This window comes from Abramis brama (genome assembly GCF_963993115.1).
Source record: "Abramis brama genome assembly, chromosome: 24".
NCBI lineage: Eukaryota > Metazoa > Chordata > Actinopteri > Cypriniformes > Leuciscidae > Abramis > Abramis brama.
In genome coordinates, this window is record NC_139986.1 from 7,056,654 (window position 1) to 7,081,183 (window position 24,530).

At 38.1% G+C, this 24,530-nt stretch overlaps 2 protein-coding genes across 6 annotated transcripts; both read right to left on the minus strand.

Moving 5' to 3' along the window:
- Positions 1-6,699: 6,699 nt before the first annotated feature.
- LOC311075699 (uncharacterized protein) lies at positions 6,700-11,425 on the minus strand. 4 transcript variants are annotated; one of them, XM_084103247.1, is made up of 6 exons: positions 10,622-11,425; positions 10,382-10,497; positions 10,184-10,281; positions 9,848-9,994; positions 9,055-9,275; positions 6,700-7,465 (listed from the first exon to the last, which is right to left on the minus strand). In XM_084103247.1, exons 3-6 carry the CDS (start codon positions 10,279-10,281, stop codon positions 7,236-7,238), a joined length of 696 nt encoding a protein of 231 aa, XP_083959373.1. In that variant the 5' UTR covers positions 10,382-10,497; positions 10,622-11,425; the 3' UTR covers positions 6,700-7,235. The 4 variants fall into 4 exon arrangements, with proteins under 4 accessions (XP_083959373.1, XP_083959375.1, XP_083959376.1 ...); XM_084103249.1 differs by having other exon boundaries at positions 6,700-7,462; positions 10,622-11,017; XM_084103250.1 differs by having other exon boundaries at positions 6,700-7,462; positions 10,382-10,427; positions 10,622-10,755.
- Positions 11,275-23,370, minus strand: LOC311075698 (uncharacterized protein). 2 transcript variants are annotated; one of them, XM_084103245.1, is made up of 5 exons: positions 22,102-23,370; positions 17,451-17,668; positions 17,141-17,338; positions 16,487-16,642; positions 11,275-13,183 (listed from the first exon to the last, which is right to left on the minus strand). In XM_084103245.1, exons 1-5 carry the CDS (start codon positions 23,223-23,225, stop codon positions 13,161-13,163), a joined length of 1,719 nt encoding a protein of 572 aa, XP_083959371.1. In that variant the 5' UTR covers positions 23,226-23,370; the 3' UTR covers positions 11,275-13,160. The 2 variants fall into 2 exon arrangements, with proteins under 2 accessions (XP_083959371.1, XP_083959372.1); XM_084103246.1 differs by having other exon boundaries at positions 12,191-13,183; positions 17,141-17,335; positions 22,102-23,354.
- Between the last annotated feature and the right edge of the window lie 1,160 nt (positions 23,371-24,530).

Below are 24,530 nucleotides of genomic sequence, written 5' to 3' on the forward strand. Positions count from 1 at the left end.
ATACTGCTTTACAACAATGAACTCTTAAGAAAGCTACACATTGCGATTTATCAATAAAATACCTTACTCGCATGTTTAGTAATAAAACATGATCTCTGTGTCGCTTTTACAAAATTTCAAATCCCTCAGTTCTCGCCATCTCCAAAAAAACAATTAGATTTGATTGTCGTTTTATTACGGGCCTGCATTCTCTGTTTGTCTAACCTATGCCACTCCTACATCATACACGCCTCAAAGTAGCCGGTGTTACAATATATTCAGTTCTTGAAATATTTGGTTCCACTGGGTCACACTTTCATGAATATTCATGATATCCTCCTATTTTCTATGTTAAGCATAAGCTTTTTTTTTGCTTTTGTGATGTTTCCACATAACTCATCATCTTGTAAAGTCGCTGTTTGTTTCAGACTGGATGTGAGAGCTGAAGTAATGGCTAGGCTAGCTCTGGCAGTGTGTGATCTGGACATACAAGGAGGCTCTTTTCATTGAGTGCCAAGGCACTATTTTAATAATCATCTCAGAAACTCACTTAATTTTGCATTCTTGCATTCCACATATTGTTTTAAAATTTTTATTGTCTTTCTCATTGTTGCTTACCATTGAAACTTTTATTACCTTTTCGAAACAACCCATTAAACAGTTGCGATTGAGGAGCTTGCAGTAAGATTTTCAGTTCTATTCGTTTTCTCAAGTACAAGTACATGCCCGCAATAGGAGGATATCATGACTATACATTAAAGCGCCACCCAGTGGAACTAAATATTTCAGTAACTGAATATATTGTAACACCGGAGCAACTTTTCTCTATTTACGTATATAACGAGACATGCACGGGCGAGTGATGTATGTCAGCAATTTCCCGCAAAATCAAAAAACATATAATAGACTAACCATAGTGAATCAAGGTAAGACAAAAACTGGTTTTGGAAGAAGGATTGATAATGTATTATTTAAACTGATTTTATTAATTTTTAATTTATATAGTGTACCTCTAAAATGGCTACAGTGTCAAAAACAGAGCAGTATCCACTGTCCACTGTTTATTTCTGTTATAATGTAAGTGTCAATGATACACTGACCTGCATTAACCAGACACAGTATCATTCTTCACAATTGCTTGCAGGGAAAATGACCAGGATGTAGCTCAGTATGTCCATTGGTGCATGTGTAGGCCTTTGGCATCCACTTCCTGCTCTGACCCACTTAGAGTGGTGTGTTGGTTATTTTAAGACACCAGTCGCACACCCTGCGGCACAAACACACAGCACGAACAATGTTAGAGGATGGTGTGGCGGTCCAGAGCCAAACTGGCATGTGATACAATAGCTGCAAATGACAGAGAGATTTTGTGCTGGACAAAAACAGCAAACCAAACCGATGAGTGCAAGGAAACACAACATGATCCCACTGCATTCCACACTGAGGGGGTGATTTGGTAGAAGAAAAAAGAAATCTAATGTTATATTTGATTTTCAAGGGCTTACTTTACCTCTAAAGATCAGTTCTTAAACAATCTATATAATGTGGATGGTCTGTTCTGAAAAGCATACATGTCTATTTAGTTCTCTGCTAAAGAGAAGTTGTTTTTCTGGCACCTATATATAGGCCTATATATATATATATATATGGTATATGACCCTGTGACCCTATATATGTGACCCTGGACCACAAAACCAGTCACAAGTCGCACGGGTATATTTGTGGCAATAGCCAACAATACATTGTATGGGTCAAAATTATAAATTTTTCTTTTATGTCAAAAATCATTAGGATATTAAGTAAAGATCATGTTCCAAGAAGATATTTTGTAAATTTCCAACCGTAAATCTATAAAACATTTATTTTTGTGAGTGAATGCAGCACAATCACGAACATAAATGGACAAGTTTAAAGGCGATTTTCTCAATGTTTTGATTTTTTTGCACCCTCGGATTCCAGAATAGTTGTATATCGGCCAAATATTGTCCTATCCTAACAAACCATAAGTCAATGGAAAGCTTATTTATTCAGGTGGTGATGTATAAATCTCAATTTAAAAAAATTGACCCATGTGACTGGTTTTGTGGTCCAGTGTCACATATATATATACTGTATTTAAAAAATATTTAATTTGCAATTTTATTTTATAAAATGTTACAATTTTGCGAGTTTATTTTCACAAAATATATGGAAATGGTTTATTATTGTTTAGTTGAGTTATTAAAATGTATAATTGTTATGTTTATGATGGACTGTGATATTTTAACATTAAAAATCACATGAAAGGTGTTTAAAGGGGACCTATTATGCCCCTTTTTACACAATATAATAGAAGTCTCATTTGTCTCTAAATACCCCACAGATCCTTTATTGTATCATGTTGTAAAAGCCCATTTTTGAGAGGAAGGAAAAACCCATTTTCGTGCATGTATCTTTAAATGCAAATGAGCTGCTGCTCCCTGCCCTGCTTTCCAGAAGAGGCCGGAGCCTTTACAGCTCGTTCCTCGGATACTCTGACAAAAACGAAAACATCTGTTTGGTTTTGATTATCATCTCTATCGCGGTGAAGCTCACGTGACATCGCAGTTTTTCATCCACACTAGGTTGTCGAAAACGCACCGTCAGTTATGTCTGTGGACATAAACAGCAAGTAAAGAAATCACGTGTATATTAGATCTGTGTATTAAAGAGACAGCAGTGTAATATACAGTACCTACTGCTGTATATGCTGTTAATATGAATCAAACAACAAAAGAAAAACAGAAAATCACTCACTGCTCTTGATTGAACAACTTTAGTAGCTTTAATAAGAATTCATTTCTTCACTGAATGCTGCTGTTAAATGCTCTGGCGAGGAGATAAACATGGCGGACTGTGTACATTCACTCAAGGGGAGGAGCTAAGCTAATAGGGAAGATTTTGTCACCATTGTGGGCGGGGCCTGTTCTAATGTGACGTCTCACTGGATACAAACAGCAAACGTTTTATTCTGAGACACTGCTTATGATTTATGGGGATAAAAAAAAAAAAGGTGGTTGGTGGGTGTTTTTTTACCATCATAGGGTGGTTGTGTACACACACTGCCGAGGGACATTTATGTTTCAAACACCATGTAAAATTACATTTTGCATAATAAGTCCCCATTAAAAAAAACTAATGTAAAACTAATATAAAAAAATATATAATGATGGCATGGTAAATTGTTTTCAAAATTGATCTTTAATATGATCTTCAAGCAGAATTTGAGTCATATTATACCATTAAATCATTTTTAAATATTGGTAACACTTTAGTTTAAGGTCCAATTCTCACTATGAACAAGTTGCTTATTAGCATGCATATTAGTAGGATTTTAGTTTATTAGTATAAGCACATATTAATACCTTATTCTGCATGACCATATTCTACACCCTACATCTACATCATATTAATAAGCAGTAATTAGGAGTTTAATGAGGCAAAAGTCATAGTTAATAGTTAGTTAATAGTGAGAAATGGACCGAAGTGTGACCGAAATATTTCTCAAATATTAAGCAATTTAACACCAATGACACATATATTAAATAAGACCAAACTTTTTCAGTGGAGAAATAAACATGCAAATTCGAACCTCTTTTACCTCTAAATGTTTAAATTGGATACTTTCCCACAACTGTTGTACTTTAAAAAAAAAAATTTGTTTGAGGTTACAGTTATATTGTACTTACTCAAATAAGAACAGAGTAATATTAACTAACTACATGTACTATAGAGTTACAGTTAGTGTTTGGTTCATACTATAGTAAGTACACATTATACAAGTCCACCTTAAAATTAAGTGTTACCAAAATATTAAATTATTAATTACCTATTTTATTTAGCTTTTTAGACCTTGCAGTAATGCAATCAATCGATCGATCAATAATAAACAATAATAAATAATAAAATTTTGTTATAGAATTATGCCTTTTGTATTGTTATACTGAAGGAGACTAACATTGAAAGAGCAGCACTGTCAGAACAATGGATTTCCAGTTCAATTTAAAGTTTCGACATAAAGTTAGTCAATGGGGTTTCTGTCATATTTTATGTATGTTATGACTAGAAAATAAAAATTGGGAGGCAGTTCTGAAAGGCAGTTTTGCTCCTGGCTGAAAACATGTTCTCATAACAATCTGACAGATGTAGGGATTATAGTGGTCATGACTGGTCAAATAAGCCTGCAGGTGTGCTCTATTCATCAAGTGTTTGGGATCTTACATAAGCGCAGTTTTGGGAGGAAGGATGGTGAACTCTGGCTCAAAATCATGCCAGTGCACCTGCCACACATTCAGCTCGTATGAAACCACCCTGTGAAATCCGTCACTTACAGGACCTCATCGCCGCAGCTGCGGTCGGTCCTCATTCCAGTCACGTCCGTTATGATGCTTCAGGCTCCATTAGGCTCAAAGCACGGCGAGACCCTCCGGTTCCTCAGCCGTCTGCAAGAGGACTACAGCTGTCAGCTCTGAAAAGACAGCAGGTGGACACACTCTCACACACTCAGCCTGTTTATTTATCGGAAGTCATCCCATAAAAAATGACTGCAATGGCAATGCTTTGTTGGAAAGAGAGAGAGAGAGAGAGATAGAGACAAACTGGAAGGAGAGATAGACAGGAAGCTGAGAGAAAACGTGTGTGAATGACAAAGACAGAGTCCCACAGAAAGATAAACAGCCACAGAGGAGGCCTATAATGGCTTTGCACTGCTAATTTGTCACTCCACTTGAACGGCAAACAGCAGGAACACACGCCGAACTGTCACTCCCTGCTGCCCAAAGACAAGCTCACAAGAACCTTCATTACTGGTGAAGACATCAGCTATAGACATCTACAGTAGATCTATACAGAATAAAAATATATAAAATATAAATATAAAGCTGACAGTTAAGTTTTCTCTTCAAGAATATAAAAACAATTCCGTTTACAAGGGATATTTACTGTGGTTTTTCTTCGTTTTCTCTTCACACATCACGTGTCTCATCTCATGTTCTTCTATCTAATGGGTAAATAAGTACTCTAACTTTTGATTAAACTTTATAGGGGCAAAAATGTTCATGGAAATGACGTCAGAGCCTAATTAAAGGAATGCCGTACTTTCTGCAAATTTCTAACTAAAAAATACCAACATGGTTTATCAATATTTTAGCCTTGTTTAGCTGATAGATAAAAAGTATTTATAATTATGTTTAGTTTCAAGGTTAAAGATTGAAATTCTGGGACAAAGGTAAACAACATAAAAGGCATTTGAAATGTAGCACAAATAAATGATGAAGACAAAATGAAAACAAATGATTAGGATGAGCAAGCATACTAGAGCGAGTTACATGCATAAGTGGGGTTTCACAGAGATGCCACAGAAGTGATAAACCTCAACTTTCTGACAGGTGATAAGATCCATTTTTGAAACCACAAAGAACCTTTAATAAGTGAACAAGTGCCGTTTTTCAATATAAACAAACTTTTGTTGCATTGAAAGATTCCGTAAAGGTTCTTCATTCAACCATAGATGCCAATAGTTTAAAAATAAAAAAGTGAACACAATGAGTAGAACACATCTTAAATGTACTTCAAAACACAGTCCACCATTAAAACAGGTTTGGAATGACGTGAGTAGGCCTAAATGATGACATAATTTGCATTTAACATTGTAAGTTTCTTGTCTAGCTTTCCACTTACCGCTAACAAAGTTCTTCTGATTCTGTGCAGAAAGAACAAGCAAACGGTCTTGTCATCTAGTCACTAGTGGTGGCTTAGATAACAAGCTGATCCAGCAGAGGTATCAGAGCGCCCTCTAGTGTCTAGGCGTGGAGCTCGCAACAGGAAGTTGTGTTGTGTTGGTGGAGGTGTTCTGTTCATCAAAACGATGCGCTCACTTAGTTCAAGACCTTTTCTGTAAGTTAAATCACAGCAGGTGACGACCAGTGACTGTCCGTGTAACCTTCATATCTTTGAGTGTCGCTTATGATAGAAACAGATATCCTTTAATAAAATATGCATGTCTACAAATATTATTTAAAAAACGGTTTCTCCACAAATGGAAAGCATACCCATTACCTTTTCTTTATGTTGGTAGTCTTGGTTTCTTTTAAAAAAAATTATAAGCTATCAAACAGCGACTGATTAAATAGCAAAATGGAGTGCTTTCGTTCTGCATTGTGCAGCAAAGCAATGCATTTTTAATAGGTTACTCAAAATGAACGTTCATTTCATAATGTCATTCATAACTATGTTGTCAGTTATTTTTTATTTTAAGACTGAAGGTTTAGCCACCCCTGCTGGAAAAACAAACAAACAGGTAAAATCAGTCTGACCAGCTAATGAAGAGGCAAAAACCCATCTAAATCCATCCTGCTAAACCAGCTGAGACCAGCCAATAATCTTAGACTGGATTTAGCGGTTTCTCTCAGCAGGGACATTTGCTGTTTCTCAGGTGAAGAATTGTCAGACTGCTGTATAGATCATCCATGTGAGCAGGGCTTCATGCATCGCTACACAACACTGCTGAGCTGACAATGGACAAGTGACATTTTGCCTGTGAAATTTGAGAAAAATTGCAAATCTGCATGACGAACCCCAAGTAGTTGCAAAATCCGCACATGGAAATCTTACGCCAAAAACATTCCAGATTGCGTGGATTCCCAATGACTGAATTTTGCCAGAGAAAATTCGCTAAACACCAGTAAATAAGCACACACCTTTAGCGACAGAGATAAAGATGTTTTATTGTCCCAGAAAGTCATACAGGTTTGGAATGGCATAAGGCAATTATCAGTAAATATAGTTCATTAGGATGAATTATTCCTAATAATAATGTTAACAACAATACATATTGAATAGCTAATACATACTGGCAATTGTTCAAAACTCATTCAAATAAATTAGTAACAATGATAAAATGACAAACGCAAAAAAAATAATTTATAAAATGTTTGAACATTAAGGGCGCAAACCCATAAAAGCGGAAATGGGAGTGTAAAGTTCTGCGTGTGATCTACTGACGACATGCAAATTAAACAACAGACACAGCCGGATCATTTCCATAATGATCAGCCGCAAAAATAACTGTCTACGCCTTTTCAGTGTTCATTTTTCACGGCTTGTCTTCAGTAAATCCTGACAATAGTTTTTTAACCCCAAAAGAGGGTTTGCACTGGCCAAGCTGTTAGTAAATCTGGCCCTAAGGGTCCATTCAGTTACAGTTCATGCACTGACTTTAAGACTTTCATAGGAGCCATTTAACTTTTTCCAGTTGCTACATCGGAAACCCCTCGACAGACATGAGCAGAGAGAGCGCCGGTGAGGTTCTCGATCTGAGAGCGGAGGAACCTGCGATCCTCCTGTAGGTCCTGAACCTGTCTCTCCAGAGCTTCAATCCTCTCCTGTTTGCTCTCCAGCAGACACTGAAGTTTGGTGATGGTCAGCATAACACCGCTGGGTAAACCCTCCATGATCGGTGGTATCACTGCTGAGAAAGATGGAAACAAAACAAACTGTCTATGTATATGTATTTGTTCCTACAAAAGAAAACAATCTCTAACTGATCATTATCTCATTTAATTATACACTTTGACAAAAAGGAAACAATGGACAGTGGGAAAATAAAAAAACATTAGCAACACAGCCTTCCATTACTAACCCAATTGACTGGTTGGGATTCGAGGTGTTCAATCAGAAGTGTTTAAGTTAGTCAGAATCCACTCACCGATTAAAACGTCTGAGTTTTGGTTCAGTGCTGTTCTTCTGCACACTCACCATTCCTCTCATTATAGCAAAGGAAGTGCAGACACGATGTAAATAAGAGATTCATTGAGCTGTGAGACAGCTTCATTGATTATAACAGAACTCTGTGAGATCGCGATGAACTGAGTTGAGTGACACTAACACTGTGGGCCATTTTTGATTGTTTTAAACTGCAAGTAAAGTGCAGTGTGTTTTCTTTAAAGGAACACGCCAACTTTTTGGGACTTTAGCTTACTCACTGTATCCCCCAGAGTTAGATAAGTCCATACATACCCTTTTTATCTCCGTGCGTGCCGTAACTCTGTCTGACGCACTCAGCGCTAGCCTAGCTTAGCACAAAGACTGGAGGTAAATGGCTCCAGCTAGCATACTGCTCCCAATAAGTGACAAAATAACACCAACACTTTCCTATTTACATGTTGTGATTTGTATAGTCACAGCAATGTACAAAGGTCACATGAGACACAGCCATCTTCTAACCTTACACATACTGGGAACTATATTCTCAGAAGGCGAAGCACTGCTACTTCTGCGGAGTGATTTACTCCAACTCTGAGCGAACTCTCTGCTCCTCACCACAGGGCTTCTCAGGTGCTGCGAGCAAATCACTCCGCCCAAGTAGCAGTGCTTCGCCTTCTGAGAATATAGTTCCCAGTATGTATACGGTTAGAGGATGACTGTGTCTCATGTGACCTTGTTATTCGTACACGCTGTGACTATACAAATCACAACATCTAAATAGGAAAATGTTAGCGTTATTTTGTCACTTATTGAGAGTATTTACCTCCAGTCTTTGTGCTAAGCTAGGCTAGCGGTGGGTGCGTCAGACAGAGTTACGGCACGCACGGAGATGAAAAGGGTATGTATGGACTTATCTAACTCTGGGGGATACGGTGAATAAGCTAAAGTCCCAAAAAGTCAGCTTGTTCCTTTAAAATAAATGTAAGCTTCTGTAATGTTTTTCCCTCCTTTATATTGAATGACTAGGACTGTAGTCTAATGGATCTAATAAACTTGGGAACGACATGTATGTAGACTGTAGGATGATGACCTACAGAATCATAGGCTACGCCGCGAGTTAGTATAGAAGAATAAAACGTCATAACAAATAGAGCAAGATGAATCGCACTTTGGCAATTGCGGTTTTTATGTGCGCTGAAAAAAAGAGGAAGCAGCGAAAGAGGAGAATATGTGAATAATACACACTCTAAAATGACATCACTACAGACAATACTTAAACGCTCTTTCTAACTCTGTCCCATCATTGCATTTTGGAGATTGACATTGATTCTCAGTAAATGAAAAATCACGTACTGGACACGGCACTGTTCGGAGTGTGGTCCTGCGCTGTATGATTATCAGCTAGCACTGAGTTCATATTTTCCCACTGGATTACTTCAGGCTCCGGTTCCTGTTTCATCCAGCTGTAGTTGCTCACGGGACTCTCCTGTCTCGCGGAGCTGGAGTCAAGCTCACTGCTGGGGGAGTACGGAGCCAGATCCTGCAGCCATTGAGAGTTCATCTCATCCTGAGAGCTGCAGGAGGACAATATTATACAACAATCAAACAATCATGGAATAATTCCTCTTATGTACATTACTTTAATATTTTACTTTAAGGTGCACTATGTAACCTTTGGTCCTCTAGTAGTTAAAAAACAAAACTGCATGCATTTTGCAGAAGAACATTATTTTGGTTGTGCTTTGGCTTTGAGAAAGAGAAAGTACAATGGGTTGTGAATAAAGCGTGTTGAATTTCATTATATCCATTTATGTTTACAAATTACTATTCAAGATGATGAACAAATCTTTAAAAACGTATTTTGTCAAGTGGTTACATGTTATTTTCTTACATTACTTATAATAAATATCCATGACACAGTGGATAATGAGAATATTCACGACAACTGTGGTTGTGTTCGTGCAGCTTCTATCATGTCTTAATCCATTTTTTTAGTAAGTACAACAGGATTACAAAAAAGTGTATTTAAAATAATAATAATAATTATTATTACTATTATTATTGTATTAATACTAGAAAGACATGAAAATTATACAAAATAATGGTTACTGCCATATTCAGTTTTGCAACAATTGAAGGAACATACCAGGATTGCAGAGGTACACTACGAATCTTGTTTCTGTGGCTTCTCTGGTACTGTCTCCATTTGTTCCTCAATTCTGCCTGTCTTTCCTTAGAGAGTTCAGCAACTGCAGGATGTTTCGTCTTTCCCTCCGTCTTTCTTCGTTGATAGCTAAGAATTTTCAAACAAAAAGACAATGTTTTAGTATTGCATATTAAAATGTAATAATTTCATATTTGCATAATACATTACTATTGTTTATGGTAATATATAACAGTACAACTTAGGATAAGATCGAGGTTATTTGAATATGTGAATTGTTTGCTATTTATAATTCGCTGTGGAATAAAATTCAAACACCTCTCTCTTCTTTTTGCAAGGTATCTGGCCCTGGCAACAGGATCAGCATTCACCTTCGCTCTGTGCCGAGCTGATTTCTCATTGTTTGATAGTGGCATCTACAAATAGAAGAAGAAAAAAACACTGTGTTGCAATACAATAATTATGTTTATATTATTTTTAATTATATTTTAAGGCAAGAATATAAATGGGACATACCTTTAGGCTACATATTCCGCATCAATATATCACCATAGTCTGAGTTCTAGATATTTCCATGAGAGTCAAATGAGGTGACAGGTTACACCATTTGACATTTTAGTTTCCATATTTTTCTGAATAAAAAGGATTTTTGAATTATGACCTTCCAAAAGACATTTCCATTTATATGTGAACCTCAACAAACTTGCCATGTCATAGAAAGATCAAATGATCTGCTATTTTGAAAGGCATACTAACCTTGACACACAGCCATGAGGATTTGCAGTGTTCCTCTCAGTCACATTATTTCCTGTTTCACGGTCACATGACAGTAGAACGGCTTCCTTCATGTCGTCGGTTACACCAGCGATGGGGGATGGGCTCTGGTTACACCACACAGAACAGCTTCACTGGACGTTTTCATAGAAATACTTATCATAAACTGCTTCATACGTTGTTTTACAAGGATCTCAAGCTTGTGCTGAGACTTTCTCTAATTCATAATTTAACATCAGTTACACCACCTAGACATGTTTTGTCCACCAACAACAACAAAATATCAAGATGCGTTTTAATTCAGAGAATCAAGTCAAATAAACAATTAAGGGACGATGACTTATTCGTGAACGATTGTTTTTGCTGGATCCTTTCAAAGAACTGGTTGCACGGGTTCCCCGACTGAACGCTTCGTTCACGAATTGGACTCTGACTGAATCAGTCCGCGCGGATCTCGAGTCAACAGCTTAACTGACTCATTTGAACAAGAACCGTAGTGAGCTGATAACAGCAAGAGTGAATCAAGGATTTGACCAGATCAAACTTACTGTCCGATTAGGAGAAAGGTACGTTTTATTTCATTTAACTAAATTGCAGATTACAAATGAAACTTACATGTTTTTTGTTGTTTTTTTGCATTTTATTAAAACATTAAACAAATCAGCAATGAATTTTCGTTTTGTTTACTGCAAATCCGAAATGTATTTAGGTTCTAAATGACTGTTTTCGCTTAAACAAACAAATGAAATGATATCAAATCTTATATTCAAAGACCATAGCTGTGTAATACAGGATGGCAGGGACAGCGTAATGACGTAATTACGTAAAAAGAATCTCCGAACTGTCAGGTTCTTTAAAACGAACTGTTCATAAGAACCGATTCGCGGAAATGAGTCGGACGTCCCTTCCAGCGTCGTCAAAGGAACTGTTCAAGGGCAAAGAAAGTGGTGGTGCTAATAGCTTTAAGTATGAACGGGTCGGTAACAGGATGTGTCATATTTCTCTAAATATTTGGTATCTGATATTTGCAAAGTGACCCCAGTCGCACGTGCACCCCACCTTTTTGCAAGCAAGAATTTTTTTAAAATAAATCTCTGGACGGACATACTTCCAGATAGCCAGAAATTAATGACAAAATAAGAGTGCACTGTAGTCTCTTGTAGTAGATGGGGGAAATAAGAAAAGAGGAACATCTACATAAAGCAATATCTTTATATGAGTTCTAGGTGTACTTGCCGTCATGTGTGTACATGAAATAAGTAATGAGCAACAGCTCATTTTTTTTTTAAAGGTATGCAAAGGTATGAGTGAAGACTATTTTATTTGCATAACATGTCCCTTTTCTGCAATCAAAGAACCTTTGATTTGAGTTTTTGGAGGACGTGTTATAGAGAGCATGTGGTTTCAGATGGGGGTTTCAAGCCTGCAATGTTCTAGTAATCTGCAGGTACAGGTGTCTTTGATTCGGGTTGGAGCTAAACTCTGCAGGACAGTGGACCACGAGGGCCTGATTTAAATTACCCTGACATAAAGGAACGTGATGGAATTGTTAGAGAATACAACCTTGGCAGAGTTTATGTGAAGAAAACAAAAAACAGACACAATATGCAACCAACACATACATACACACCAAATCTGTGCTTCGAGTGGACTGGATGATCTATTTCACTGAATGCAACAAGATAAAAAAAAAAAAGCACAGTTCTAAGAGATCTGTGCATGTATTACACAAACCACTTAAAACTTCTAAGAGACGTACGCACGGTAATTCATATGATAAAACTAGTGATTATGCATAACACATGTTTTAATGTCACCCACTACTTTTATTTCCTTCCAGGGCCCAGAGCCTCTCATTTTAACTTTGCAAAAGTCTCAGAGCGCCCTCTAGTGTCCAAACACGGAGAATACTCATTTGTTCAGCAGTCCTAGGTAGAAGCCTTCATCCGCTCCATCCTTCTTCTCATCACAAAACAGCTGTTCAGTTGTGATATCGTAGGCCAACCCGGAAGACTAAGGTTATCCTAATGGTTTCTTTTAGAGTAGCATAAGAAGAATGTGAGTTACTATGACAAATCATTGTAGTCCTTAATAGCAACTTGCATTTTGAAAGCAAAAAGAACACTCATATGTACTCATAAACCAAAACCCATTAGATCAAGGTTCAGAAATCTTGAGTCTTTCCGGGTTGTAGAATTACAAACTGAACAGCTCTGCAGAGACACTGAGGGTGTTTCCTCACACAGCCTGACCCACCAGAGGAACAGACCTGTTAGAAACCAGCTGCAGTTCTGCCACGAGGGTCGTGTTGGGGACAGTCAGGCAGGGTCAACCAGGAGCGCTGTCCCAGGCCAGAAGATGGAGGGCCCAAATAAGGTCCTTTTTACGGTACAGCCCACTGTACTCCTGGGCACACGGAGGCTCACTCGTAAAAATTGTCCCTTGCCCTGTGAACCTTAGTGACAGACTTGGACGGAAAGCCCAACTCATACTCTTCTTCTTGATGAAGGCAGATCAAGACCTAGTCACACTGGGAAACATACCCTGTTGAGAAGAAATTGAAATACAGCTCAAATCAAATTTGACCTTTTGTTAAAATGTTACATGCAGTTACTATAGTAATAACTATGAATTATGCATAGTTACATGCAACTAAACCTAAACCCTAGTCCTTGCCCTATAGTAAGTACATGTAGTTAACTAATATTACTCAGTACACCTTGAAATAGTTAAACCAACCTTTTGTTTTAACAAATGTTCACTATTACATGCATTTACTGTTAAAACTCAAACTTTGATAAATGCCATCATCCCTTGAGGAAAACGTGAAGTACACTTGTAGTGTATATATTTTGTAGTATATTTAAAAAAAAAAAAAAAAGTAAAAAAGAAAAACTGTCCTTGCAGATAATATAAATATTAATGAAATAAAGGGCCACTTAAGTGTACACTTTTATGAGTATACGTTATTCTGTATACTTTTAAAAAGTAATGTCAAATTAAAAGTTTTCAATAAATTTTAAAATATTTTACTAATCTTTAAAGTGTACACACAAAATACACTTATTTTGATGTGATTTAGTATGTTAGTCAACACATGTAAAGTACTTGATTATAATTTGTAGTTTGTTGTTTGACATTACATTTAAAATTAACATATTTTTAACATGCTAATAAATGTGTAGTTACAAATATATTTAAAGCTGCAGTCCGTAACTGTTGGCGCTCTCACGGTTAATAAACAGAGCTGCATGTGTATTGCGGAAGAACATTGTATCCGGAGCTGCTTCTCTCTGTTTATGTCTATGACGAGTCACGCCGGTACTGGGCTACTCCGCTGTGGTACGACCCGAACTAGTCTAAAATAGTCCCAATATAAACACTTATTATAGGTGTACCGTAGTGATTCAGATTAGACGAAAACACAGTTTTAAAAATGGATTCATGATATAATACTCGCTTATTATATACATTTTGTAAATTTTAAACAAAAAAGTTACAGACTGCAGCTTTAAATACATGACATACAATTAAGTCCTACTTAAATCGGATTAAAAAGCACTAACAGAGGCCTGCGTGGGAAGGATTTTTCCTTTCTCCTGCTCCCACCCGCAACATTCATGTTTGTCCTCCACCCACCCGCAAGTAAAAGAATACATAGATTATTTCAGTACTTTTATGAAACTTCAGTGAAATAGTTTCAACGTGTCGCCTAGCCACAACTCAACATGAACGCTCCCGATAAATTATTTATTAAAGCATCACAAACAACTTAATTTTAACAGAAAAGCAAGCATAGGCTACAGCATGCATGATTTATAAATGACAAAAAAAGCTGTCACTAGTTTTAAATCACGATCTCGATTTCGCTATAATCAATAAAGCTGTCTACACTGCACAATGAGTAATTTATTTACATCGTCTCTATACTTCATTTGTAACAGTGAGAGGAATCGTGAGGGTGCAGAACTCAGCACTGAACAAAAACTCCTGTGTTTTGACTGGTGAGTGGATTCTGACTTAAACACCTCTGATCGGCCCTTGTGTTCACAAAATCAACATACAGTGAGGAAAATAAGTATTTGAACACCCTGCTATTTTGCAAGTTCTCCCACTTAGAAATCATGGAGGGGTCTGAAATTGTCATCGTAGGTGCATGTCCACTGTGAGAGACATAATCTAATAAAAAAATCCAGAAATCACAATGTATGATTTTTTAACTATTTATTTGTATGATACAGCTGCAAATAAGTATTTGAACACCTGAGAAAATCAATGTTAATATTTGGTACAGTAGCCTTTGTTTGCAATTACAGAGGTCAAACGTTTCCTGTAGTTTTTCACCAGGTTTGCACACACTGCAGGAGGGATTTTGGCCCACTCCTCCACACAGATCTTCTCTAGATCAGTCAGGTTTCTGGGCTGTCGCTGAGAAACACGGAGTTTGAGCTCCCTCCAAAGATTCTCTATTGGGTTTAGGTCTGGAGACTGGCTAGGCCACGCCAGAACCTTTATATGCTTCTTACAGAGCCACTCCTTGGTTATCCTGGCTGTGTGCTTCGGGTCATTGTCATGTTGGAAGACCCAGCCTCGACCCATCTTCAATGCTCTAACTGAGGGAAGGAGGTTGTTCCCCAAAATCTCGCAATACATGGCCCCGGTCATCCTCTCCTTAATACAGTGCAGTCGCCCTGTCCCATGTGCAGAAAAACACCCCCAAAGCATGATGCTACCACCCCCATGCTTCACAGTAGGGATGGTGTTCTTGGGATGGTACTCATCATTCTTCTTCCTCCAAACACGTTTAGTGGAATTATGACCAAAAAGTTCTATTTTGGTCTCATCTGACCACATGACTTTCTCCCATGACTCCTCTGGATCATCCAAATGGTCATTGGCAAACTTAAGACGGGCCTTGACATGTGCTGGTTTAAGCAGGGGAACCTTCCGTGCCATGCATGATTTCAAACCATGACGTCTTAGCGTATTACCAACAGTAACCTTGGAAACGGTGGTCCCAGCTCTTTTCAGGTCATTGACCAGCTCCTCCCATGTAGTTCTGGGCTGATTTCTCACCGTTCTCAGGATCATTGAGACCCCACGAGGTGAGATCTTGCATGGAGCCCCAGTCCGAGGGAGATTGACAGTCATGTTTAGCTTCTTCCATTTTCTAATGATTGCTCCAACAGTGGACCTTTTTTCACCAAGCTGCTTGGCAATTTCCCCGTAGCCCTTTCCAGCCTTGTGGAGGTGTACAATTTTGTCTCTAGTGTCTTTGGACAGCTCTTTGGTCTTGGCCATGCTAGTAGTTGGATTCTTACTGATTGTATGGGGTGGACAGGTGTCTTTATGCAGCTAACGACCTCAAACAGGTGCATCTAATTTAGGATAATAAATGGAGTGGAGGTGGACATTTTAAAGGCAGACTAACAGGTCTTTGAGGGTCAGAATTCTAGCTGATAGACAGGTGTTCAAATACTTATTTGCAGCTGTATCATACAAATAAATAGTTAAAAAATCATATATTGTGATTTCTGGATTTTTTTTTTTAGATTATGTCTCTCACAGTGGACATGCACCTACGATGACAATTTCAGACCCCTCCATGATTTCCAAGTGGGAGAACTTGCAAAATAGCAGGGTGTTCAAATACTTATTTTCCTCACTGTATATGTTTGGGATTGGCTACATTGCTTGAAAAAAAAAAAACGCTGCAAAAACAGAAAAATTGATGCTCTCCATAGTGCAAACATCTAAGCTGAATTTATGAACAATCCAGATTCTAGATACAAAACTGACACTGGAAGAACATTTGCCAAGTTCCTGTAAAAGCGCGACTTGTCGTACCTCTCTTCCCTTTCTTCTTGTGGCGTCTCTTTTTCCTGACGCTGCTGGACTCTTCAGATGAAGAAGAGCTGCTGGATTCATCAGTGGCGTACGAGCTGGACGAGCTCTTACGCCGCCTTTTACGTGACCTGGACCCTGAGTACACTGATGTGCTCGCTGTAGGAACCGAGAATGGTAGTAAACAAGAGAACATGAGCAAGTGCAAGTGTAACAGGAAACAGAACATCAACTGCAAAATTCATTCATTCATCATTTGAGCTGAAAATACATTTACATGAAATGACTATGTGAAATCTTAGATTTAAAAAAGTTAAGTTTGGAATCTTAATGAGAACAGTCACAGTTAAAGAGACAGTTATTTGTTGTCTTGGTATATTTAGCTAGAACATTATTTTAATGTTTTGTAGATCATTAAAGAAAACTGCATGTCATGTTGGTTATACTTTATTTGTAACTTTGCGTGTGGTAAAATGATATACTGTGACAAAGTAATTGCAACCAAATGCAATGTCATGAAATTTAAAATAATTTTGTGCTGACAAAATATTAATTATAAAATATCATATATCATATCTATTCAAAATATATCTAATATAATGCAGTTCTCTTCATTCTTAAGAAATTATTCATTTTTTTCCCATCTTTCCACCACACCTTCAGGCACCGGAACCAAGCGAGCGCCGGTGAGGTTCTCGATCTGAGAGCGGAGGAACCTGCGATCCTCCTGTAGGTCCTGAACCTGTCTCTCCAGAGCTTCAATCCTCTCCTGTTTGCTCTCCAGCAGACACTGAAGTTTGGTGATGGTCAGCATAACACCGCTGGGTAAACCCTCCATCGGGTTTGGGTCCGCTGCTGAGAAAAAGAGTCATGGATTTTCACTCAATCTACGTCCCATCACTGAAATGTGGAGATGCTAATGAGCTCATTGACATGGATTCTTAAAAAAAATGTATAAATATCATACTAGCAACAGCACTGCTCAGAGATTTGTCCTGCTCCGCATCAGTGGCGGCCTCCGAGTTTATATTTTCCCACTGGATTACTTCAGGCTCCGGTTCCTGTTTCACCCAGCTGTGGCTGCTCACGGGACTCTCCTGTTTCGCGGAGCTGGAGTCAAGCTCACTGCTGGGGGAAAACGGAGCGGATTCCTGCTGCCACTGAGTGTTAATCTCAACCGGAACGCTGCAAGAGAACATCAAACAACAGTCTCATAATTACACTTTACAAATTATTTTAATGCTATCCCACTTAAACATTGTTTGTTAATTTACATTGCTGATATTCACAGATATTGCATATATACCATATTACAAAACAGTATTTTAGTCAATGACTAATCAAGATTAGCTTCATTCATGTGACAGTTTCTAAATGTAAAGAAATGTAACCTTTGAATATATGAAGAGTTCAGATGCAAAAGCCTCTAAGTGCCATCTGAAATTTTTAAATGACAATTAATAGGTAATTTGCATTGCCATTTAAGTGAAATTATTGAACTTACATATACAAGCTTGATAAAAATGATCATTCTAGAAGAAAATTTCAGATGGCACTTAGAGGCTTTTGCATTTACAAATATAAAAGTTTTACAAAACTTTGAATAACTGAAATGTTATATGGTGTAATAAAACAATAATAATAATGTTCCTTAGGCTTTTATAGTCTACACATCTTAGGGTACGTTTTACAAGACAACGATGTGCTAAAAACGTACAACGTTGTCAAAACAATCCCCTGATCCGCGGAAACGACTAAAAACTCGTAGTTGGCGATATCACTTGAAACACTACGCGCCTATAGTCTGAACATGTAACATGCATGCGCATGACCACGACCACAGAGGACTCATCTTCTGATGGCTATCCAGCAGGATAACACGCCATGTCACAAAGCTCAAATCTTCTCAAGCTGGTTTCTTGAATGAGACATTGTGTTCACTATACTCAAATTGTCTCCAGAGTCACCAGATCTCAATCCAATAGAGCAGCTTTGAGATGTGGTGGAACAGGAGATTCACATCATGGATGTTCAGCCGACAAATCTGCAGCAACTGCATGATGCTGTCGTCAATATGGACCAACATCTCTGAGGAATGTTTCCAGCACCTTGTTGAATCTATGCCACGAATAAGTAAGGCAATTGGTGTACGTATGAAGTGGCTAGTGAGTGTGTATAGTATATTTCTATTTAGCTTTGATTTACTTTATTTCATCATGGTTTTTATCCAACAGCTGTATGTGATTAGTTATTTGTTAAGTAAGGGGTAATCCATGTCTAACTGTCCATTAAACTATTTTAATGCACGAAATGGAGACCAGCCGACGAGAAGCAGAGTGCATTTAAATCATTTAATCCACAGCCAGCCGTGGATTATCCCGCTTATCATTTGCCAGCATTGACAAGTTTAAGCTGTTATTGATGTTTGCAGTGCAATATTTGACCAGAAGGTTATTTTTATCAGCTATAGCATGTTATATCTAGCATTCTGCCTGCTTTAAATCTTTCACAGTAATAAATATCATCGAGAGTTTCTGTGCTCCTGAATGTTTCTGTGCGCTTCAAGGACAGCAGCGCATTAATAAACTGACTGGAATCACCTGTGCATTAAATGGTTTTAATACAATCAGAATCATATGAGACAGACTATGGTATAATATCAGTTATACAACAGATCAGAATCTGTAAATCAACTGCTCAAGTGGTATTCGAAGAGTGCTGATATTTGGTATCACAGCACTGGGTTTCACTCTTTGTATCACTCTACCCATCAGCGTTTGCTGTGTACACTCAGATCTGAGTATATGAGGGGAAAGGAGTTATGATTTTTTTGCAGGAGAACAATAAGCAGTTTCATTCCAACCTACAACAAAACTAAACCAACTAAAACGTTTCATATCTAGTAAACATCAAGGGTATTTCTGAAAGCCAGTTAATAAAGAATGTTTTACAAACAAATGTTTTGAAAACAATTTAAATAGCATTTTTAAGATTTACTCTGATACTCACGCTGCATTCACACCATGTCTTAATTACCGTCATTTTGAGGTGACAACACGTTAATGTCCTACTCAGAGCGGTTCACGTCCTCAGACTTGAAATTACGCGTTTCTATTGCGGTCACATGGTACAAGTAAATTCCCAGCTTACAAATTGTAATTACAAGCTCTACGAGGCTGAGAAGGCTTTTTACAAATTACTATTAATTACGACATGGCGTGAAGGCACCTTCAGTATACAAGCACAATTGTGAATGTAATTTTGCTTTTAAACAACAGAGTTTTATAAACGAAGTTTAAGTTAAAGTTAAAGAAACGGTTTACCCAAAAATGAAAATGCCATCATCATTTACTCACCCTCATGTCGTTCGAAACCTGTATGACTTTCTTCTGTGAAACACACACACACACAAAAAAGATATTGTGAAGAATGTTTCAACTTCGTTCAACAAGAACGAACAATAACCTAAAGGATGCGTAAATGATGACATGAATTTTTATTTCTGGGATTCAAGATTCAAGGAGGGCGATTGAAACAGGAAGAAAAAGAAAAAACGCAAAAAAAGCTTCCAACGCAAAGTTTGTTTTCATGACACGTGTTGCCAAGCAAAGCTAGACAGAACAGGAGAGTGAGACATTCAAGGCCCAACGTTGTTATATGAAATATAAGCATTCTTTACGCATGTCCAGTCAAACAAATAACCAGAATGTAACTTCTGCATGAATATAAATTTGGTGACAGTTTGTAACCTGGAAAGGACCAGCTTCTGTGTTTGAAATTTTAAAGGTAGGGTATGCAATTTTTGGAGTGGCTAGCAATAGCAAGTTAGCTTTGAAAGCATGACATCCCAAAGCCACTTGTCCCATAAAACACATGAACGCATCCAGCAAATTCTGTAAAGCGTCACGAGTACATGTAACGATTCACTCCGAGCCGGTTGAAAATCGATATAAATATCTGACGATTCAAGTCGGTTGAGATGTTAAACTAATGGCGATACACGTTTTAAACAGCAGGGGCGTTTACTGTATACTATGCTTTACCGGAACAATAGCAGCGAGTGTTTTCAGTTCATGGAAGTTGAGTTTGTGAGCGTGAAGCTCAACTTCCATAGGAATTAATTGAAACACTCGCTCTGCTGCGCCAGTGTGCACGGCACACACCTTCAAACAGAAGCAAACATGGCGACGGCGAGCGCGTAGATGTTGACGTCGACTCATTCAAATTGGAGGTGTGGTGGCATTTTGACTTTCCGAAGACTAATTATCACCACAGTGAGAAGCTCCAGTCACCTCCTTCTGCATGTTAAAAAATATGAATAGGCCAAACCAGGCGGATTTACAACCCCACTCATGGCGACGAGTGCAAGAGCCACGGAGATCACTTGGTGCTTCGGTGTTTTCATGGCAAAAGATACAAGGCCGTGGTTGTTTTCTGTCGTGATAAACGCATTCCAGGCTCACCAAGAGAAAGACCAGTGCAGCACGAGGATGTATTCCACAGACTGAAGGAGAAAGCTGTGCTGTTGCAGAACCAGGTATATATACCAGGTATTAATATTATATTTTTTAATAATTTGTTTATTTTTATGGCATAGCCTGTTTTTCTAAATGTGTTCTGGTTTTCTAACTCTTGCAAGTGTAATGATACAAATTAAAATAATTAATAAAATAATATTAAAATCTTGCCTTTATAACAATGTGAAACCCCTGTCACTGCTGTACTATAGTCTTTTTATTTCTGCTATTCCTCTGTGCAGGATGAGGGTGAAGAAAGTGCCAGTGTCCCTCCTCCTGAAACAGTGTTTAGTGTATTATTACATATTATATTATATATTACATTAAATATAATTTATAAAGAAATGTGCAGCATTTTGTCTGAGAAATAAAAGGACACTTTTTCATTTATAATAATTTGTCATAAATCTTAATTTGTAAAAAAAAAAAAAAAAAAATGAGAAAATCGTATTGTGAAACCAGTATCGTGAATCGTATAGCATCGCGAGTTGAGTGAATCGTTACATCCCAAGTCACGAGACGCCATTAAACTACCTCATGTCTCAAAGCACATGTACATAATAATAAACAAACAACTTAAAGAGCTCTGACCTGTACCACCTGACGGCTGCAGATTAATTTCGGCGTTGATAGTGTTGCCACTGAAACGCATAAATTTGAGTCAAGAACCGCTCCGAGTATGAGGTCACGGGTTTCCATCTCTTCCTATTTACAGTAGTCTTGGCGTGAACGCAGCATAAGCTGGTTGTTTTGGTTCAGGAGGAACTGTAAAGGCGGCTGCTGTTTTGGTTGTGGCGCTCGCTGACTGACGTCTGTCTAACTCTGCGTAGAAACGCGCTGTTAAAGTGTGATGTCTGCGCGAGCAGGGTGCGCGGAGGTATGGAAATACCTGTTGACAGGCAGGTAGGACATCGGATCGATTGGACGAACTTTTTAGTGGGCATACGTCTTCCACAGACAAGAATATACATTTAGTGGTTTTACTTAGTGGTTGAGATAAGGATGTGAAGAGACTTTGAACCAGCATAACAAAAAATGTTTCTGGAACAAATCGCCTACCCTGCCTTTAACGTTTTGCGTCAATATTTTGGCTAAACATACCTCTGCAAACATACCGCCATGATCTCCCTCGTTTCGGTCAGTCTTTGAATTGAAGTGACCCTCAGACTGTGATTGGTGTAGGTCGTTCTCGTCCCGGCCTCTTTGCAGATTTTGGGCAGCATTTGGGACAGATAATTGACTCCCAAAGGAACCGCAGTGTACCAGATCTCATCGCTGATCACATACATCCTTTTGGGCTGTACATAAAGCGCTTTTGCGTCGGCTGGAATTTTGCTGAGATATTTCTCCAGAGAGGCAACGGGACACAGCGGATTGCCAGGCTCCTCAAACATAGCCTTGCGTTTTTTCTTGTCCCTCTCCTGCGGGTTCTTCGTGTCCTCGTTTAATGTCATGGTGAAGTATTTGAACCCGTTTTGGTCTCGGTTCAAAGCAAACGCGTCTGGCTGCAGGTGTCGGTTACCCTCCTTACCCCGGAGTCCAAAATGTAACTGGATGTCATACCACACCTTGTTTAATAAGCCTTTTGGGTTGCCAGGGTCCAGTGCAGCAGAATGTTTCAGCATGTGCTGGTCTTCAGGTGAGATCGGCGGATAGTGTGCTGTTATATCCCTACCGGAGCGTCGCATCTGCTTAACAACCCCTTTAAAAACATTGTTGGCGGACCTGAACTCGGTGTCCTGCATCAGATTCCACGCACGGTTGATGGGAGGCTCGTTGATGAACCGATTTAACCCAGCCCGAAGCCCGACGTAACTGCTGATCCCGTACAACTCTCCTTTGCTCGTCCGAATAGAGCCATAAAACTCGCGCAGCACCGGGTTGAGCTCCGACTTCTCTGCGGTTTTTAAGTCGATCGTCAACTGCTTTTCACGCAGCCAGGCTTTAAAACAGTTCACTGCCCATATTGTTTGCTTTACGGTGCTAGATTCGTTTCGGTTGTGTTCTAATTCGTCCAAATCCGCTGATGTTACATTTGCACACCTGGATACTTGTGCTGTTAAACTGGCCTCTCCTCCCTCCGTCTCTTCCTCTTCACCTTCACCTGAAGAGCTTTCACACTTTAGGTCAAACATTATATTCATGGGGACAAGGTCCGTTGGTTCAGTTGGTTTCTTCTTTCTTCCAATATCATAGATGTTCAAGGTGTTCGTTAGATCATACATAACATCCAAACTAGCATTTCCATGTCCATGCAAAGCTCAAATGAAGCATTATTTTAAGCATCTTGCTGCTGACCTGTATACATAAACATCCACGAGTGTTTTCAGGATTTCTTTGTTGTTCTTCTTCATTGCGATCCTGGCGGATGAAGAGTCACAGAAACATAGCGCCATCTGCTGTTCACTGGCAAGAAACATGAGCGACACCGCATTTGATCAGTGGTTTACAGAAATCATTTCACTTTAAGTGTTTTCTCAACATTGAAACATTGCATATCAACTCCTGACGAACACACATTATTTATTATTTGAATTATCACTCAGTGAGTAATTTAATGTGTTACTTTGGAAGACTTTTGTCTTTCAAACACATTACATTTTGGTATAATTTGTTGTCAGCTGAACAACTTTGACTATTTACTTAAAGTACCCACTGAGATTTTAATAAATTATGTCAATAATAAATAATAATTAAAATTAAGTTTATGGATCCCTAATGGCGGTTGATGGTCACATGGCATGCAAGTAAACAAATACAATATTTTATACTTTAATTTATATTTGATCATTTTATTGTGATTATTTTTATTTTAAAATGATTTAATTTTATATTTTTATGATTTATTAAATTATTAGATTTTTTATTAAACTCGCCCCAGTCTGGGAAACCCTGACATAACGTAATAATGCACTTTATGTAGTTCGTAAAGAATAGAATATATTTTCTTTCTCTTTGTATTTTTATATTAGTATGGTACAAGATTATCCATCTCAAATCAATGTGGCAAACGAGTTAGGTCAAAAGTAATCAAAAAGTAATCAGATTATATTCCCTTAAATGTGCAATAGGCCTAATGGATTATGATAACTTGTGTGTTGTAACACTGTCAGTTTGATATCTAAATATCTATGGTGATGTCATCAATATCGTACACTAGCATCGCCTTTTGATCTCACAGGAGAATTGGCATGTGACTGTGAGCAACATTGTAGATTTTATGACCAAAAAACTAATTTTCAGTTGAGAAAAATATTGCATATCAATCACTGTATTGCAGACATAACAGTTTGGCCTATATTACTTGCATAATCTAGCTATTTCTCTAGTTTAATTTGATGCTTTGCATTCACGCTAACTTCAAATATGCTAAAATAGTTAGATAAAGTATGGATTGTTTCAACAGTTCATTAAACAAGTGACCAACCTCTTATGATAATTATGGTAATATGAATAGGTTTTTTTTTGTTGTTGTTGTTTTAACATTGAGGGATTTATGTGGTAAATATGTTTCCATCATAGTTTATGCA

Coding starts and splice junctions, on each gene's coding strand:
- LOC311075699 (XM_084103247.1), bottom strand. CDS start 10,281: ATGCCACTATCAAACAATGAGAAATCAGCTCGGCACAGAGCGAAGGTG. Junction 9,995..10,183: donor CTTGCAAAAAGAAGAGAGAG/GTGTTTGAATTT, acceptor GAAAATTCTTAG/CTATCAACGAAGAAAGACGG. Junction 9,276..9,847: donor AGTGTACCTCTGCAATCCTG/GTATGTTCCTTC, acceptor GTCCTCCTGCAG/CTCTCAGGATGAGATGAACT.
- LOC311075698 (XM_084103245.1), bottom strand. CDS start 23,225: ATGTATGATCTAACGAACACCTTGAACATCTATGATATTGGAAGAAAG. Junction 17,339..17,450: donor TCTGAGCAGTGCTGTTGCTA/GTATGATATTTA, acceptor TCTTTTTCTCAG/CAGCGGACCCAAACCCGATG. Junction 16,643..17,140: donor CTTGGTTCCGGTGCCTGAAG/GTGTGGTGGAAA, acceptor CGGTTCCTACAG/CGAGCACATCAGTGTACTCA.